Source organism: Erythrolamprus reginae, chromosome 8, assembly GCF_031021105.1.
Source record: "Erythrolamprus reginae isolate rEryReg1 chromosome 8, rEryReg1.hap1, whole genome shotgun sequence".
Classification (NCBI taxonomy): Eukaryota; Metazoa; Chordata; class Lepidosauria; order Squamata; family Dipsadidae; genus Erythrolamprus; species Erythrolamprus reginae.
In genome coordinates, this window is record NC_091957.1 from 40,688,714 (window position 1) to 40,704,800 (window position 16,087).

The following is a 16,087-nucleotide window of genomic DNA, read 5'->3' on the forward strand; positions in this document are numbered from 1 at the left end:
GTATGCCGCCTCTCCGCAGACTCGGGGCAGCTCACAGCAACAGAAAACAATATATAATACAATATATAATACAAATTCAATAATTAGAAAGCTAAAAACCCATAATTTAAAAAACATGCACACAACATACCATACATAAACTGTATAGGCCTGGGGAAGATGTCTCAATTCCCCCGTGCCTGATGGCAGAGGTGGGTTTTAAGGAGTTTACGAAAGGCAAGGAGGGTGGGGGCAGTTCTAATCTCAGGGGGGAGCTGGTTCCAGAGGGTCGGGGCCGCCACAGAGAAGGCTCTTCCCCTGGGACCCGCCAAATGACATTGTTTAGTCGACGGGACCCAGAGAAGGCCAACTCTGTGGGACCTAATCAGTCGCTGGGATTCGTGCGGCAGAAGGCGGTCCCGGAGATATTCTGGTCTGATGCCACCTATCCACTCAGCTGGGACCTTCATGATAACATCCATTAGAAACCTCCATGGAATTGTAAACAAAACAGCTAAAACCAGCATGCTCCTTTGATTAAAAAACAACGTAAAGTCTTTAGGTAGAGCCGTGAAGGAGTGATGAACATCTAAAGAAGCTTGATAGAAACCATTGTCAAGATTTTAATGGCCTTTCCCCCAAAATACAAGGTCTTCAGGCTGGTTATGCTTTGACCATGCAAGTGGATCTGACATCATCAGGACACAGGACAGTCCCAAACAATGTAGAAGATGTAGTACTAATCACCTTGTAGATCCTTTCACAAGGATCTTGCTATGTTTCAGGAATCCCCTTCTGCAAGATAAGCACAGGGTTGATTTAATTCCGGAACTGCAAATATGGAAACTTTAATTAATTGGAACTCCCAGAATTCCTCAGTCACTCAGGGGAATTCTGGGAGTCGAAGTCCACGAATCTTAAAGTTGCCACTTTTGGAGACTCCTGGTTTAATTGAAGAGTCCCAGAGTGCACCAACCCTACAAGATCAAATTAGCTGGGCAGATACTATGGAAGACAGGTGCTCTCTCAAGTAATCAAGTCCTGTGCCATGTACAGCTTTATAGGTAAAAACCAGCACTTCGAATTGCAACTGGAAGCAACCTGGAAATTAGTGAAATGTTACATGGGTAAACTGAGGCAAGCCCACAACTGGTCACACTACTGTATCCTGAACCAGGCTTCCATATGGTTTTCAAGGGCAGCTCCATGGAGAGTGCCTTGCAACAGTCAAGCCATAAAGTAACCAGAGCATAAGCAATTCTTTAAATGATCTGGATAGTTTAGCTTGAATTGAAAGAATTGTCAAAGAAAAGAAACAACTCTGCTAATAGATAACGTTAAATGGGTTAAATCCCAGTTAGTGGTACCTCTACAAGAACTTTTCTAGATAAGAAAAGGATATTCGAGATTTTTTTGCCTCTACTTAAGAACCATTTTCTACTTAAGAACCGGAGCCCGGAAAAATTTCCCAGGAAATTTGAAAGCGGCACGAAGGCCCGGCCAGTTTCCTGCCATCCCCCCTTTAATCCCGGCCATCTCGGGCTTTTCTGGGCTGCCAGAGGAGCCTTTCAGTGGCGCTTAAGGAGGCTTTGGCAGTCCAGAGCGAATGAAGCATTTTCCTTTCTCTGGGCGCTTAGACAGGGAATAAACCTCTGCCAGCACCCAGAGAAAAGAAACGCTCCCTTTGCTCTGGGCAGCCAAGGAGTCACCACAGCGAAGGAAAAGTGCCGGCTACAAAGTGAGCAAGCGAGAGGAGAGGGGAGCCCTTCAGCATGGGAAGGAAGAGGAAGCAGGTAGCAGCAGCAGCAGCAGGCAGTGTATGGGAGGCAGCCTCGCGCCGGGTATATTAGAGGCGTGTGGTCTTCCTCACTGTCTCAGAGTCCCTCTATTTTTTCTAAGCCTTAAAGTTTTGGATTTTTTTGATTCCCCTCCCCTCACCTTCTTCCTTCGGCAGCGACTGTCCTCCTCCTCTTCTTCCTCCTCCTCCTCCCCCCCAAATTCCAAGCTTTTATTTCTTTCCTAATGGGTTTGCAGACATTATTTGCTTTTGCATTGATTTCTATGGGAAAAATTGCTTCTACTTAAGAACGTTTCTACTTAGGAACCTGGTCACGGAACCAACTAAGTTCTTAAGTAGAGGTACCACTGTATTTGAATAGGATAAAGTAGGAAAGGCTATAGACTAGGCTGGGAAGTTGAAAAAATATCCCAGAAAATGGGAAGGCAATGGCAACTTTTTCCATAGCCATGAAAAGTGTGGGATATATTCTTGGAGTCATCGAGAGTTGACGTTGCCCTTGAAGATGTTCTCTTGCTTCATCTTAATGTTCTCCATGATGGCTCATTCTTGTCTCCTTCTGTCCAGTTTCCTTCTAGTTATGGATTACTTTGGCATCAACATGGCCTCTCTCAATTCCTGCATCAACCCCGTGGCTCTCTATTTTGTTAGCCGGAAATTTAAGAACTGCTTTCAGGTAAGAGAATTGGTGAAAAGATGGCATATGATGGGAGGGTGGGAGGAATGACATGATAAATTGAGGCATCCAGATCAGTACCATCAAAAATGGAAGAATGTTATGTTATTATTACTTACTTACTTACTTACTTACTTACTTACTTACTTACTTACTTACTTACTTACTTACTGTTGTGGTTAGCTCTGGCCCAGCCCCTGCCCCAAGGACTGTGGATGTGGGGGAGACATCCACATGCCGCAGGCTTGTTTTGCTCCCAGTGGAATCTGCTGATGAAGGCTCCTCTGACCAAGAAGACATGAGTGACAGGGAGGAGGAGAGTGGGGCAGACAGCTCAGAAGGAGATCAATTATCTAGCTCCTCCTTGGATTCGGAACAAGAGTTAATGATACAGCCACGTATGCGAAGAGCGATGCATAGGCAGCAACAACTGAGAGATTATTATCATAGAAAATGAGGCCACCTGTGGTTGGGTGGGGCTGTGGTAATTAGTGAGACTGCTATAAATAGCAGTCTGTGGGTTTGGCCATTGTGGAGGATTATCTGATTGTTGTGTTTCGTGCCTGCCTTGCTGACTTCGACCTTTGTGTGCTGATTTTCCCCCGCTTTGAAACTAAACCAGAGCAAAGTGTGTTTCACTTTGTGAAAGAAGGACTGTGAATTGCCTCACAGCTGCAAGCTAAGTATCTCAGAACTGATAAGGGACCTGTACAAATTATCAGTTTGTTTGGAGACGAGTGCTCTTTGCTATACAAAAAGAGTGCTTAGTTTATTTGAATTTTTGTTATAAAGAACATTGTTTTGAATTTTCAAACGTGTGTGTGTCTGAAATTTGTATCTGTGAATTTTCAGGAGGATTCTACCAGAGAGCTCGACAGAACACTTGCTTGCTTGCTTGCTTGCTTGCTTGCTTGCTTGCTTGCTTGCTTGCTTGCTTGCTTGCTTGCTTGCTTGCTTGCTTGCTTGCTTGCTTGCTTGCTTGCTTGCTTGCTTGCTTGCTTGCTTGCTTGCTTGCTTGCTTGCTTGCTTGCTTGCTTGCTTACTTACTTTTGTGGTTAGCTCTGGCCCAGCTCCTGCCCCAAGGACTGTGGATGTGGGGGAGACATCCACATGCCGCAGGCTTGTTTTGCTCCCAGTGGAATCTGCTGATGAAGGCTCCTCTGACCAAGAAGACATGAGTGACAGGGAGGAGGAGAGTGTGGCAGACAGCTCAGAAGGAGATCAATTATCTAGCTCCTCCTTGGATTCGGAACAAGAGTTAATGATACAGCCACGTATGCGAAGAGCGATGCATAGGCAGCAACAACTGAGAGATTATTATCATAGAAAATGAGGCCACCTGTGGTTGGGTGGGGCTGTGGTAATTAGTGAGACTGCTATAAATAGCAGCCTGTGGGTTTGGCCATTGTGGAGGATTATCTGATCATTGTGTTTCGCACCTGCTTTGCTGACTTTGACCTTTGTGTGCTGATTTTTCCCCACTTTGAAACTAAACAAAAGCAAAGTGTGTTTTGTGGGTTTGGGGAAGAAACCCCAGAGTCAGGTAGTGCATTTCAGGCATCCATCATTCTGTTGCTAAAGTTGTATTTTCTGCAGTCGAGTTTGGAACGGTTTACTTTATGTTTGTATCTATTGGGTGCTCTTGTATTATTGTGGTTGAAGCTGAAGTAGGACATTGTACCAGATGATTTTGTGTACTACTCTTAAGTCAGACCGAAAGCGGTGCAGTTTTAAGTTGTCTAGTCCCAAAATTCCAAGCCTGATGGCATAAGATATTCTGTAGTGAGTGGGGGACTCTTCTCGTGAAATCCATCTGGATTTGCTCAATTGTATTAATGTCTGATATACAGTGGGGGCTCCAGGCAGATGAACTGTATTTGAGAATTGTTCTGACAAAGGTTTTGTATGCCCTAGTTTGCAGTACAATTGTTCCTTGGTTCTACGTCTTATTTTTGGCTCCAACTCTACTTATTTATTTACTCGATTTTTATGCCGCCCTTCCTCTTAGACTCAGGGCGTCTTACAACATGTTAGCAATAGCACTTTTTAACAGAGCCAGCATATTGCCCCCACAATCCAGGTCCTCATTTTACCCACTTCGGAAGGAGGGAAGGCTGAGTCAACCTTGAGCCGGTGATGAGATTTGAACCGCTGACTGCAGATCCAGCAGTCAGCTTTAGTGGCCTGCAATACTGCACTCTATCCACTGTGCCACCTCGGCTCATAGCAGAAGCTCAGATGAAAAGTAGATGGTTTACAAGAGGCATGAAACCACCTCTTATGGGGTGGAGAACACAGACAGTCCCTTCCCTTTCACCACCAGCAAGCAGAATTGGGATAGCTGTGGTCCCTGCCACCTTACCTGGAGCCCTGGTGGTGCAATATTAACCCATTATTGCAGGCTAATTCTGCCCACAGCCTGGAGTTGGATCCTGACAGAACTCAAGGTTGACTCAGCCTTCCATTCTTCTGAGGTCGTTGAACTGAGGGCCCCGATTGTTGGGGAAAATATGCACTGTAAAATACATTCTATGTGCTTTGTGTGCTGTAAAATACTGTATTTTAGTAAATAAGTCTAATTCTGGAGGAGGACCAATAAGCCTGACATAGAGTGTGAAGGCACAGCTACAATTAGTGGCTTCTTGGCCTATCCTGAGCCAGGAAGAATGAGACAAACTTCTATCGGTGATTGATGATGATGTTTGTGATCTGTCAATCTCAAAGTATTCTCCTCCACAACTGGGTAAGGACAGGGGAAACAGTCCCCAGTCCTGCCCTAAATTTATTTATTTTTATTTATTTATTTATTGGATTTGTATGCCGCCCCTTTCCACAGACTCAGGGCGGCTAACAACAATGATAAAAAAAAACATGTAACAATCCAATTTAATAAAACAACTAAAAACCCTTATTATAAAAACCAAACATACACACAAACATACCATACATAACTTGTAATGGCCTAGGGGAAGGAATATCCTAACTCCCCCATGCCTGGCGACAAAGGTGGGTCTTGAGTAATTTGCGAAAGACAAGGAGGGTGGGCGCCGTTCTAATCTCCGGGGGGACTTGATTCCAGAGGGCCGGGGTCGCCACAGAGAAGGCTCTTCCCCTGGGGCCCACCAAACGACATTGTTGGGTCGACGGGACCCGGAGAAGGCCAACTCTGTGGGACCTTATCAGCCGCTGGGATTCGTCCGGTAGAAGGCGGTTCCAGATGTATTCTGGTCCAATGCCCTGTAGGGCTTTAAAGGTCATTACCAACACTTTGAATTGTTCTTGTCTCTGTTTTGTTTCTCCTAGTCCTGCCTGTGTTGCTGGTGCCAACGGCCGGTGCTTGGCATCCTCCCAACGGATGACAAGGGATCTGTCGGAAAATGGAAAGCCAATGGGCAGGAACTCGACCAGAGCAGTTCTCGCCTGAGTAACAAACGCAGTTCAACTTAGACCCAGGAGGAAACGAGATGAGAACACTTGGTTGGAATTTCAAGATGGACATCTTGGATATTTTGCCTTGGTTTGGGATATTCCTCTTGAATTCAACTTTTCTTCCCCAGGGATGAGCCTTGGTCTCCGTCATCTGACTTCAGTCACAGCCCTTTCCAAAAATCCCTGCTAAAAATGTTGCTTTTCTCTTCCCTCCCTTCTTTTAATCGTCACCTTTTCTTTACTCATTCTTCCTTAGAGAATAAAATATTGTGTAGGGCTGTGAGAATGGGCATGATCCAGGGTTTCCTGCTCTATATATGGTGAATTACACAGAGCAGAAGACAGGGGGCGACACTGGGCTAGGAGAAAACAGAGAAGGGCTAAAGGTTGACATCGACCGGAGAAGTTTAGATGTTTCTCTGTGGACAAAAATGGCTTGTTGCTGTCTTCTCATCCAAGCTTCAGGATCATGATATTTCTTTTTAAATTAAGTAGGGTAGAAAGGAACATGGTAGCTCATGTAGTTAGGATGCTGAGATGGAGATTAACAAGTCCATGTTCATGACGTAGGTGCTATGTGGCAGGGTGAGCTCCTGTCATTCACTCCAGATTGACAAGGGACATGAAAAGGGCCCCCATGGTGGTGGTGGGGGGGTGTCCCCCAGCCAAGGTGATGTCACTGGCTAATCCTTTCAACCTCGAAAAGCCTTAAACGGTGCCTCTGACACAAACGGGACAGGACAGGAAGATGGAATATATTGCACTACCCATGTTCCTTTCCAAGAAAATGCAGTGGGATTTGTAGTTCATCTGCAACAGAGGTTACATCAAAATGGTGGCATGCACAGTGACATCATAATATAAACATGCATCCCACATAAATATGTAAATGACCCTTGTTAATTCTATGCTGCAACATTTAATCATATCAACCATTCCTTTTCCCACCAGTGAAGTCCAGAGGTGGCTTGCTCCTGGTTCGGACCGGTTCTATAGAACTGGTAGCAGGAATTCCCGCTGCTTGCCAAACCAGGAGCAATCGCCGGTTGGCCACGCCCCCATATCGTCTCTCTCAGCGGAACCATGGACGCCGCCATCTTGTTTTTGCTTCTGAGCATGCTCAGAAGCTTGGTTTTCAGCACTGTACATGCCCGCATATGTGCTTATAACTATGTGACATGGGAGAAAGTGAATGGGCAGTGAGGTAAGTTAAAACTCACCCCTGGTGAAGGCCCATGATTAGCTGGACAATGTCATTACTTATTCTTGTGTAAGATAGTTACACATAGAAACATAGAAGACTGACGGCAGAAAAAGACCTCATGGTCCATCTAGTCTGCCCTTATACTATTTTTTGTATTTTATCTTAGGATAGATATATGTTTATCCCAGGCATGTTTAAATTCAGTTACTGTGGATTTACCAACCACATCTGCTGGAAGACCACAAGACCAAAACACAAGAGCAAAACAGTTGGTGTAAGACTAGTAAGACTCAGTTTGACTGTTCTAGTCAACCCTGAAGCTAAGTGGGTGACTTTAGGTCAAGTACGTCTCTCTCAGCATAACCTACCTTACACGGTTCTTTGTAGTCGGGACAGAATGTGGGAAGATGCTTTTAAGGTTCTAGAAGAAAAGCAGGTTATAAGTGTAACATAACCCCCACTAATTACAGAGTATAATGATCATTAGGAACAGAGGTATGTAGACCTTGGAGAAGCATTCAACAACTGTTATGAAATCATCTTGACTCAGAAAAACAGGAGGGTGTGAGAATGAAACTCAAGATTGAGCTACCTTGACTGTCATAAAAGGGAGAGAGAAAAAGATTCTCTCTCTAGCTTTCAAGGTTGATAACAGCCTGTCCAGTTTAGGTCATGCTAGGAAATAATAGACCCTACAAGAAATACCGGAATTGCATTTTATTGTCCTTAAAGGTAAAGGTTTCTCTGCACATGTAGGCTAGTCGTTTCCAACTCTAATGGTAGTGCTCTTCTAAGCCGAAGAGCCAGCACTGTCCAAAGACATCTCCGTGGTCATGTGGCCAGCATGACTAAATGCCAAAAGTGCCCAGAGCTTGGTTATCCTGCCACCGAGATGGTCCCTATTTTTCTATTTGCCTTTTTTTCCCTGTTTTCGAACTGCTAGGTAGGCAGAAGCTGGGACAAATAATGGGAGTTTGTTATGGAAATGTAATCAGAGTTACCCCTGAGTTATCAGAGATTTACATTTAGGAATGTGGGATTCCAGCAGATATCCAGTAAATGATGAGTAATGATCCAGTCACAAACAGATGATAAAATACACTGCTCAACAAAAAAAAAAGGGAACACCTAAACAGCACAATATAACTCCCAAGTAAATGAAACTTCCGTGAAATCAAACTGTCCACTTAGGAAGCAACACTGACAATCAATTTCACCTGCTGTTGTGCACATTCAACTTTGTGCAGAACAAAGTATTCAATGAGAATATTTCATTCATTCAGATCTAGGATGTGTTCTTTGAGTGTTCCCCCTTTTTTTTTTGAGCAGTATAGTTTACTTTTAGACAAATAGCAGTCAAGGTCATTCACGTTTAGTCAGTCAATATCAAGAAGTACTATAATCTTCTTACCAGCCTGTATTTGTCTTAAACACCAAATAAAGATTACAGCTAAGAACACTTCTCGGAGAGTAAGAGAGTTTCACACAGGTCTCCCTATCAGACACAAAGTCAATCATGAAATGAATCAGAGTTCTGGAGCAACTACGACCTCTGGCTCCCTCTTAGCAAACTTAAAACTCCATAGCCAAGTTAAAGTACTCAAATATATACAAATATATATTGATGGCTTGTTTATATATTAACAAACCAACCATTTGGACATAGTCCTAACAGCATTCATTCCATTACACAATGCTAGAAATTCGAACCACCAAACTGCTCAGCATCTTAGCCACAGAGCCACTGCATCCCTTCCTCTAGAGCAGTGTTTCCCAAACTTTTGACATATATGTACCCCTTCTATCATTTTTGTAATGCTTAGTACCCCCCGTTTTAATAACAGTCAAAATATATTATTTTTCTTTTTTTTGGTACATACACAAAATAATAATAAATGAAAAATAAAATTATTCATAATAAAATATAAATAAAAGTTATATTATAAATAACATTTATTTGGATCAATAAGGATGAAATTGTTTGTGCTGGGATGACAGATCATCATAATTTGGTTCCCTGGTTGTTAATTTTAATCTGAGATGCAGTTCCACGTGCAATAGTCTGTTCCTTTGTTTCGACTTAATGTCTACAAAGGCTGAAAAAGCAACATCACATAAACATGACGTTTATGATGTATTTCAGAACTTTTTCTGAATGCGTACCCCCACCAAACTCTTCCTGTACCCCTGGGGGTACGCGTACCACACTTTGGGAAATACTGTTCTAGAGGATAATAAACTTGTCCTTAGAAGAACACATTGCTCACGAAGCTGAAGATCTGGAGCAAATCTCATATAAATACAATTTTGATATCTGACTTACTAATAGTTGGTGGAATCTTGTTTTGCTAGAATCCAAGTTAACAAAAGGAGTGTGCATAAGCGCAGCAGGGTGCCTACCGTCAAACAAGGTTATATCTATGTATATTACCAATACATACTTGACAAATAATAAATAAAATAAATAAAAAATAAATAAAAACAAAAACCCTAAATTAACAACACGGGTGGATTTATCACTGTGATACACAGTGGGCCACCACAACTTTCAACATAGTGCAAGCTCAACCTAGTCAATTGTATCCTCAAGAGCAAGATGAGACCAAATCTAAACGAAAGTCCTGTTTCGAGAGAGTTCTGCCCCAAATGCAGGGGTGGGCTGCTGCCCAGACGGGCAGGGGGGATGCAATGGTGTAGCGAAAATGGAGCTCCACCCCAGAGCACCCAATTTGCACTGAAAGATGTTGAAAGAAAATGCATAAGCCAAGCCCACAGTGTGGTAGTCAAAATTTTGGTAGCCTTTCACTGCCCAAATGTCATGAATCCTCAAAGCAACATTGCAAGATTTTATACAATCCCTACCTTTTACTACTCCAGAAATATGTATGTATGTATCAATGGTAGATTGCTCCCAGTACGACCCGGTTCTAAGAACTGGTAGCGCCGACAGTAGGAGGCGTGCACAAGAAAACCAGTAGTAAAGAGTTTTAGAACCCACAATCGGTATGTATGTATATATGTACGCCCCAATCTCTTAGTGCAGATATTTTAGTACATTGCCAACATATGAGCTGCTTAGATGATGTGATATTTAGAAAGATTTGTTTGCTTAGGATACAACAGCAGATCTTGAAAGATGAGATGCTCATGAATGCATTGAGTTGCCTCTATTTTGGATCTTGTTAATATTTCTATCTTTACCCCTCATCCTTTTTAAACAGGTAGCTTTGCTTTCATTATGTTCCTCATGCTAAGAAGCGAATTAAATATATTACGGATGAAAGATTGCAATTATAATCATAGATCCATTTACTGGGAATACCTCTATCAAGTTCAATGCCTTTCCTTTGGGACAAACTTTCTAGAGCAGTGATGGTAAACCTATGGCACGGGTGCCACAGGTGGCACACGGAGCCATATCTGCTGGCACACAAGCCATTGCCCTAGCTCAGCTCCAACATGCATTTGTGTACCAGCCAGCTGATTTTTGGCTCGCACAGAGGCTCTGGAAGGGCGTTTTTGGCTTTCAGAGAGCCTCCAAAAAATGGGGAATTTTATCCTCTCCTGGCTTCAGGGAAGCCTTTGGAGTCTGGGGAGGGGGAAACACAAGCCTACTAGGCCCACCAGAAGTTGGGAAAGAGGCCATTTCCAGCCTCCAAAGGGCCTCCGGGGGGGTGGGGGAAGCTGTTTTTGCCCTCCCCAGGCATTGAATTATGGGTATGTGCACTCACGCATGCATGATAGCATGTACGCATGCTCTTTTGGCACCTGAGAAAAAAAACGTTTGCCATCACTGTCCTAGAGCAACTGTGTCAAACTCAAGGGTTCCGGTCTGCAGGGTGCTTAGATCTGGCTTGCAGGACCACCTTACAAATAATGACGAACCGGCTCACATGTGGCCCTCCCAAGCTCTGTTTTAGCTGGTGGAGGGTTGCAGGAGGCCGTCCCAGCCAGAAAAGGAGCTCGGGAGCCCGTTTTTGCTGGCAGAGCACTCGGACCACCAAAGGCATCCTGACACAAGTGGCGTTAAACTGGCCATGCCAACCCCAGCCCTCTGAGCTCAATTACAACCCTGATGCGACCCTCAAATCAAGTTTGACACCCCTGTCCTACAGGCATTTCTTGACCTACGATGATTGGGGTCAGGATTTCATACTAAGCAGGATCAATATAGCAACCAATATACTGTGATTGGTAAGTGAATCATATCATAATTACATGAATCACAGTCATTAAGCAAATCCAACTTCCCCAATTGAACCATGCTGGGAAAGTCAAAAATTGTGATAACGCGATTGCAAAATACTGCAGCCGTTTTTAAATGTGAGCCAATTGCCTAGTGCCTAAATTGTGATTAGCTGCCTGCGACAGCCATTAACTTTGAGGATGGGTGGCAAGTCGCTTTTCCTGACCCCATCAAAATTTTGAACTGTCCTTAAAACAAATTGTGATTTATTTATTTTTCCTTTTGAAGCGGTTTCGCTTCTCATCCAAGAAGCTTCTTCAGCTCTGACTGGATGGTGGGGAATGGAAGGATTTATACTCCTTGCAGACAGGTGGTCATTTGCATCCTTTTAGAGAGTCACTGAGGTCTCTTGGGGACAGATCTGTGTCCTCGGGGTCACCTGAGTGGTGCAGATGGGTGTGGAGCCTTCTTGGCTGAAGAATGTTTTCTGCCCTGGGTCCCTTCATTGTTGAACCCAGGCCCAAGCTGTTGGGGATGAGTCTGTCCTGTCTACATCACAAACTGAAGTGCAAGTGGTTCCTATAGCCCATGGCGAACCTATGGCACAGGTGGCACAGGGAGCCATATCTGCTAGGACGCGAGCTGTTGCCCTAGCTCAGCTCCAACGTACATGTGTGTGCTGGCCAGCTCATTTTTGGCTCACATAGAAGCCCTGGAGGGCATTTTTGGCTTCCAGAGAACCTCCGGGAGGATGGGAGAGGGCATTTTTACCCTCCAAGGAAGCCTTTGGAGCCTGCGGAGGGCAAAACACAAGCCTACTGGGCCCACCAGAAGCTGGGAAACAGGCCATTTCTGGCCTCCAGAGGGCCTCCACTGGATGGGGAAAGCTGTTTTTGCCCTCCCCGGACATTGAATTATGGATGTGGGCACTTGGACATGCACAATAGCGCACGCTCATACTATTTCGGCACCTGAGGAAAAAAAGGTTCGCCACCACTGCTATAGCCTATTATTTTTCTGGAAATCCATTCATATTCACATCCAACTCTCTAAAAAGATGCAAATGACCAGCTTTGTCTGCGAGGAGTATAAATCTTTCCATGGACAAAATAAATAAATAAAAATAAAAAATAAAAATAAATAAATAAATAAATTCGCTGCCATCCAGTCCAAGCTGAAGAAACGTCTTGGATGAGCAGCAAAACATATTCAGAATTTTTTTAAAAAATCAAGAAAGTCCAGTTACATCCTGAAAAGGCACCTTTGTGACAACCATGACCTGGATGGCTGAGAACCTCCATGGACAAATAGTCGTACGTTAATGCCAAATTAGCTTTAGGCCTTTATCAGAGTTGCTTTCCACAACCTAGAATGTTCCAGATTTCAACAGCTGAAATTCCCATCCCAACTAGCATAGAGAGAGGCCATCTGTTTGGGAAGCTTCTGCAAACAACCTAGTCCTCTAATTTAATTGAATCCAAACATTCCTAAATTCCAGCTGTGATCCAAAGAATAACAGCAACTGTGTTTTCTTTCTTTCTTTCTTTCTTTCTTTCTTTCTTTCTTTCTTTCTTTCTTTCTTTTCTTTCTTTCTAACTCCAGTAGTCTCTGAAGAGTTTGTAAGTTTCAATGTAATATTATATCATAATATTATGTAATAGTATGATTTAGGATTTTCTATGTAAACTATAATGTGTGTTTAATGTGGACTAAATAACAGCCACTTTTTTTTCCTGAATAAAATGCTGGTTTAAAAGTATATTAAAGATGGCAACATTTATATTAACAGATCTCAGATCTACAATTATAGCTGAAAGGATACAGATTATCCTTTCTGATTATTAACAGATTAGAAGCCACTTTCAAAAACCTCGAAGAACACAATTTGCAACAGCATCTAAACTTGTCTTGTATTAAAGGAACTGAAATTTTTTTCTTTAGTTGCACACTTTGGCATGGAAAGCCCTGTATTATTATTTTTTTAAACGTAATTCTTAATTTTATTATATCTCGATGTATACTGTTTTTATATGTTGTGAGCCATTATGAGTATTATTAATAAATAATAATAATAATGATTATTATCTAAGAGAATATTGAACAACAGAGTTGGAAGGGACCTTGGAGATCTTCTAGCCCAACCCTACACCACTTCAGACAAACGGTTGTCCAGTGTCTTCTTAAAAACTTCCACTGATGGAGCATTCACAACTTCTAGAGGCAAGCTGTTCCCCTAATTAATCTCACTGTCTCACTTCAATGTCAACCAAAAATTCTTCACAAATGAAAGACTGAGAAAAAGGCATCAGGGCAAAGATTTAGGCAAATACTAAATAATCAAAACTTCTAATGTATTGGTCTCCCTTGAGCCAATTTTATAGAGTTGAAAGGGACACTGGAGGTGATACAGATACAGATTAAGAATTGAAGGGACTTGCAGGTCATTTAGTCCAACCCCCCCCCCCCCAAAGCAGGAACCGTACACCATTTCTGACAGATGGCAGTCCAATCTTGAAAGTCTCAAGTGATGAAGCTCCCACAGCTTCTGAAGGCAACTTCTGTTCCATTGGTTGATTGTTCTGTCGGAAAATTTCTCCTGATTTCCAGATTGAATCTCTCCTTGCTCAGTTTCCAACCATTATTACTTATCTGGCCTTCAGGTGCTTTGGAGTGTAGCTTGACCCCTTCCTCTCTGTGGCAGCCCCTCAAATATTGTTTTAGCCTCTAGCTCCTTAATTATCTTTGTTGCTCTTCTCTGCACTCTTTCTAGTGTCTCCATACCTGTTTTATAATGTGGTGACCAAAACTGGATGCAGTACTCTAGGTGTGGTGTTACTTAAGCTTTATTCAGTGGTACAGTGTTCCCTCGATTTTCGCGGGTTCGAACTTGCAAATAGCCTATACCACGGTTTTTCAAAAAATATTAATTAAAAAATACTTTGCGGTTTTTTTCCTACACCACGGTTTTTCCCACCCAATGACATCATTCGTCATCACCAAACTAATAATTTTTGCAAATAAAAAATAATTATTGTTAATAAATAATTATGTTTATAAATATCAGGATCGCTAAGTGTCTTATTCAATGGTGAGTACCAGTAATAATGGTGAGTAAATGGTTGTTAAGGGAATGGGAAATGATAATTTAGGGGTTGAAAGTGTTAAGGGAAGGCTTGTGATACTGTCCATAGCCAAAAATGGTGTATTTACTTCCGCATCTCTACTTCGCGGAAATTCGACTTTCGCGGGCAGTCTCGGAACGCATCCCCCGCAAAAATCGAGGGAACACTGTATTAGTATTTCCCTTGATCTTGATTAATGCAATTTAGGATTGCCCTGGCTTTTTTTGGCTGCCGCTGCAGTCTTTTTGGTCTATCTCCCTGCCAAGAGCAAGAATCCTCCCACCATCCCAGACCACTGACTGTCCAACCTCTGTTGGTCTGTGATCATAACGATTGATTCCGTTTGAAAACCCTCCATTCATGGAGCCCCACAGAAGCAGGCTACTCCTGCTTAATAACTCTCATGGTTAAGAAATCCCTCGTTTCAAGTCTCAATCTCTTTCTCTTAAGCTTCCTCTTCATGTCCTTCCCTTGGGCACAACAGAACCTACGTCCACACCTTTTATTGCTGTGACAAGCCCTTCACGTTGCAGAAGACGGCTACCAGGTTTTACAATCTCTTCCTTAGGTTGAACATAAAGGCAGTCCTCGATTTACAGCGGTTCATTTTGTGATGGTTCAAAGTTACAACGGCACCAAAAAAGGGCAACTGATGACCATTTTTTTTCACACGTGCAACCCTAGCCAGCCATGCTCACAAGATCAAAATTGAGGTGCTTGTGACGGGTTGCAGTGTCCAGGGAAGACACGAGATCCCCTTTTGAGATCCCCTTCTGACAAGCAAAGTCAGAGGGGAAGCCAGATTCACTTACCGTAATAAACATGCCCATGTCTCTCCAGCACTTCGCAGACTGCATTGGCTGCCAATTGGTTTCCAGACCCAATTCAAAGTGTTGGTTATGACCTATAAAGCCCTACATGGCATAGGACCAGATTACCTGCAGGATCACCTTCTGCCACATGAATCCCAGCATCTGGTTAGGTCCCAGAGTTGGCCTTCTCCAGGTCCCATTAACTAGACCAATAGTGTGCCGTGAGACATGGTCAGGTGTGCCGTGGGGAAATTAAACATGGATCCACAAACTATGTCCCACATGCCGGATATTGTTCTGGTTAGCTCTGGCCCAGCTCCTGCCCCAAGAAATGTGGAGGTGGATGTGGGGGAAACATCCACATGCTGCAGGCCTGTTTTGCTCCCGACAGAGTCTGCCAGCGAAGTATCCTCTGCCGAGGGAAGTGTGAGTGACATGGAAGAGGGAGGCTTGGCTGACAGCCCAGGAGGAGATCAATCTTCCTTATCTTCTTTGGATTCAGAGGAGGAATGTATGACTGACCCACGCATGCGTAGAGTTATGCATAGGAGAGAACAACTTAAGGAATATTACAGGAGATAAGAGAGGCCACCTGTGTTTGGGTGGGAGTCCAGTAATTAGAGCTGCTGATAAAAGAGCAACGTGCTAGTTTGGCCATTGTGGAGGATTATCTGATCGTAGTTTCGTCAAGACCGTGGGTTGTTGTTTCCTGTTTGTCTTCAAGACTGCGTGTGGAATTCCTGGACTCTGGATTATACTTCATTGTTTGAGTGTTTGGAGAACATTAGTGGACTCAATTTCCCAGTTACTGAGTTAGAAACTGGTTTGCATTTAACCTGTGTATTTTTTGTACAAGAAATCCCTTTGAAGTTTAAAAGGGA

General features: G+C 43.2%; 1 protein-coding gene across 1 annotated transcript in view; it reads left to right on the forward strand.

Moving 5' to 3' along the window:
- Positions 1 to 6,163, forward strand: part of LOC139170795 (endothelin receptor type B-like) — a 41,716-nt gene extending 35,553 nt beyond the window's left edge. Inside the window, exons 7-8 of the mRNA XM_070758306.1 lie at positions 2,345 to 2,453; positions 5,757 to 6,163. Of these exons, the coding sequence (XP_070614407.1) occupies positions 2,345 to 2,453; positions 5,757 to 5,900 (253 nt within the window). The 3' untranslated portion in view covers positions 5,901 to 6,163. The remainder of the gene's footprint in view (positions 1 to 2,344; positions 2,454 to 5,756) is intronic.
- Positions 6,164 to 16,087: the final 9,924 nt, after the last annotated feature.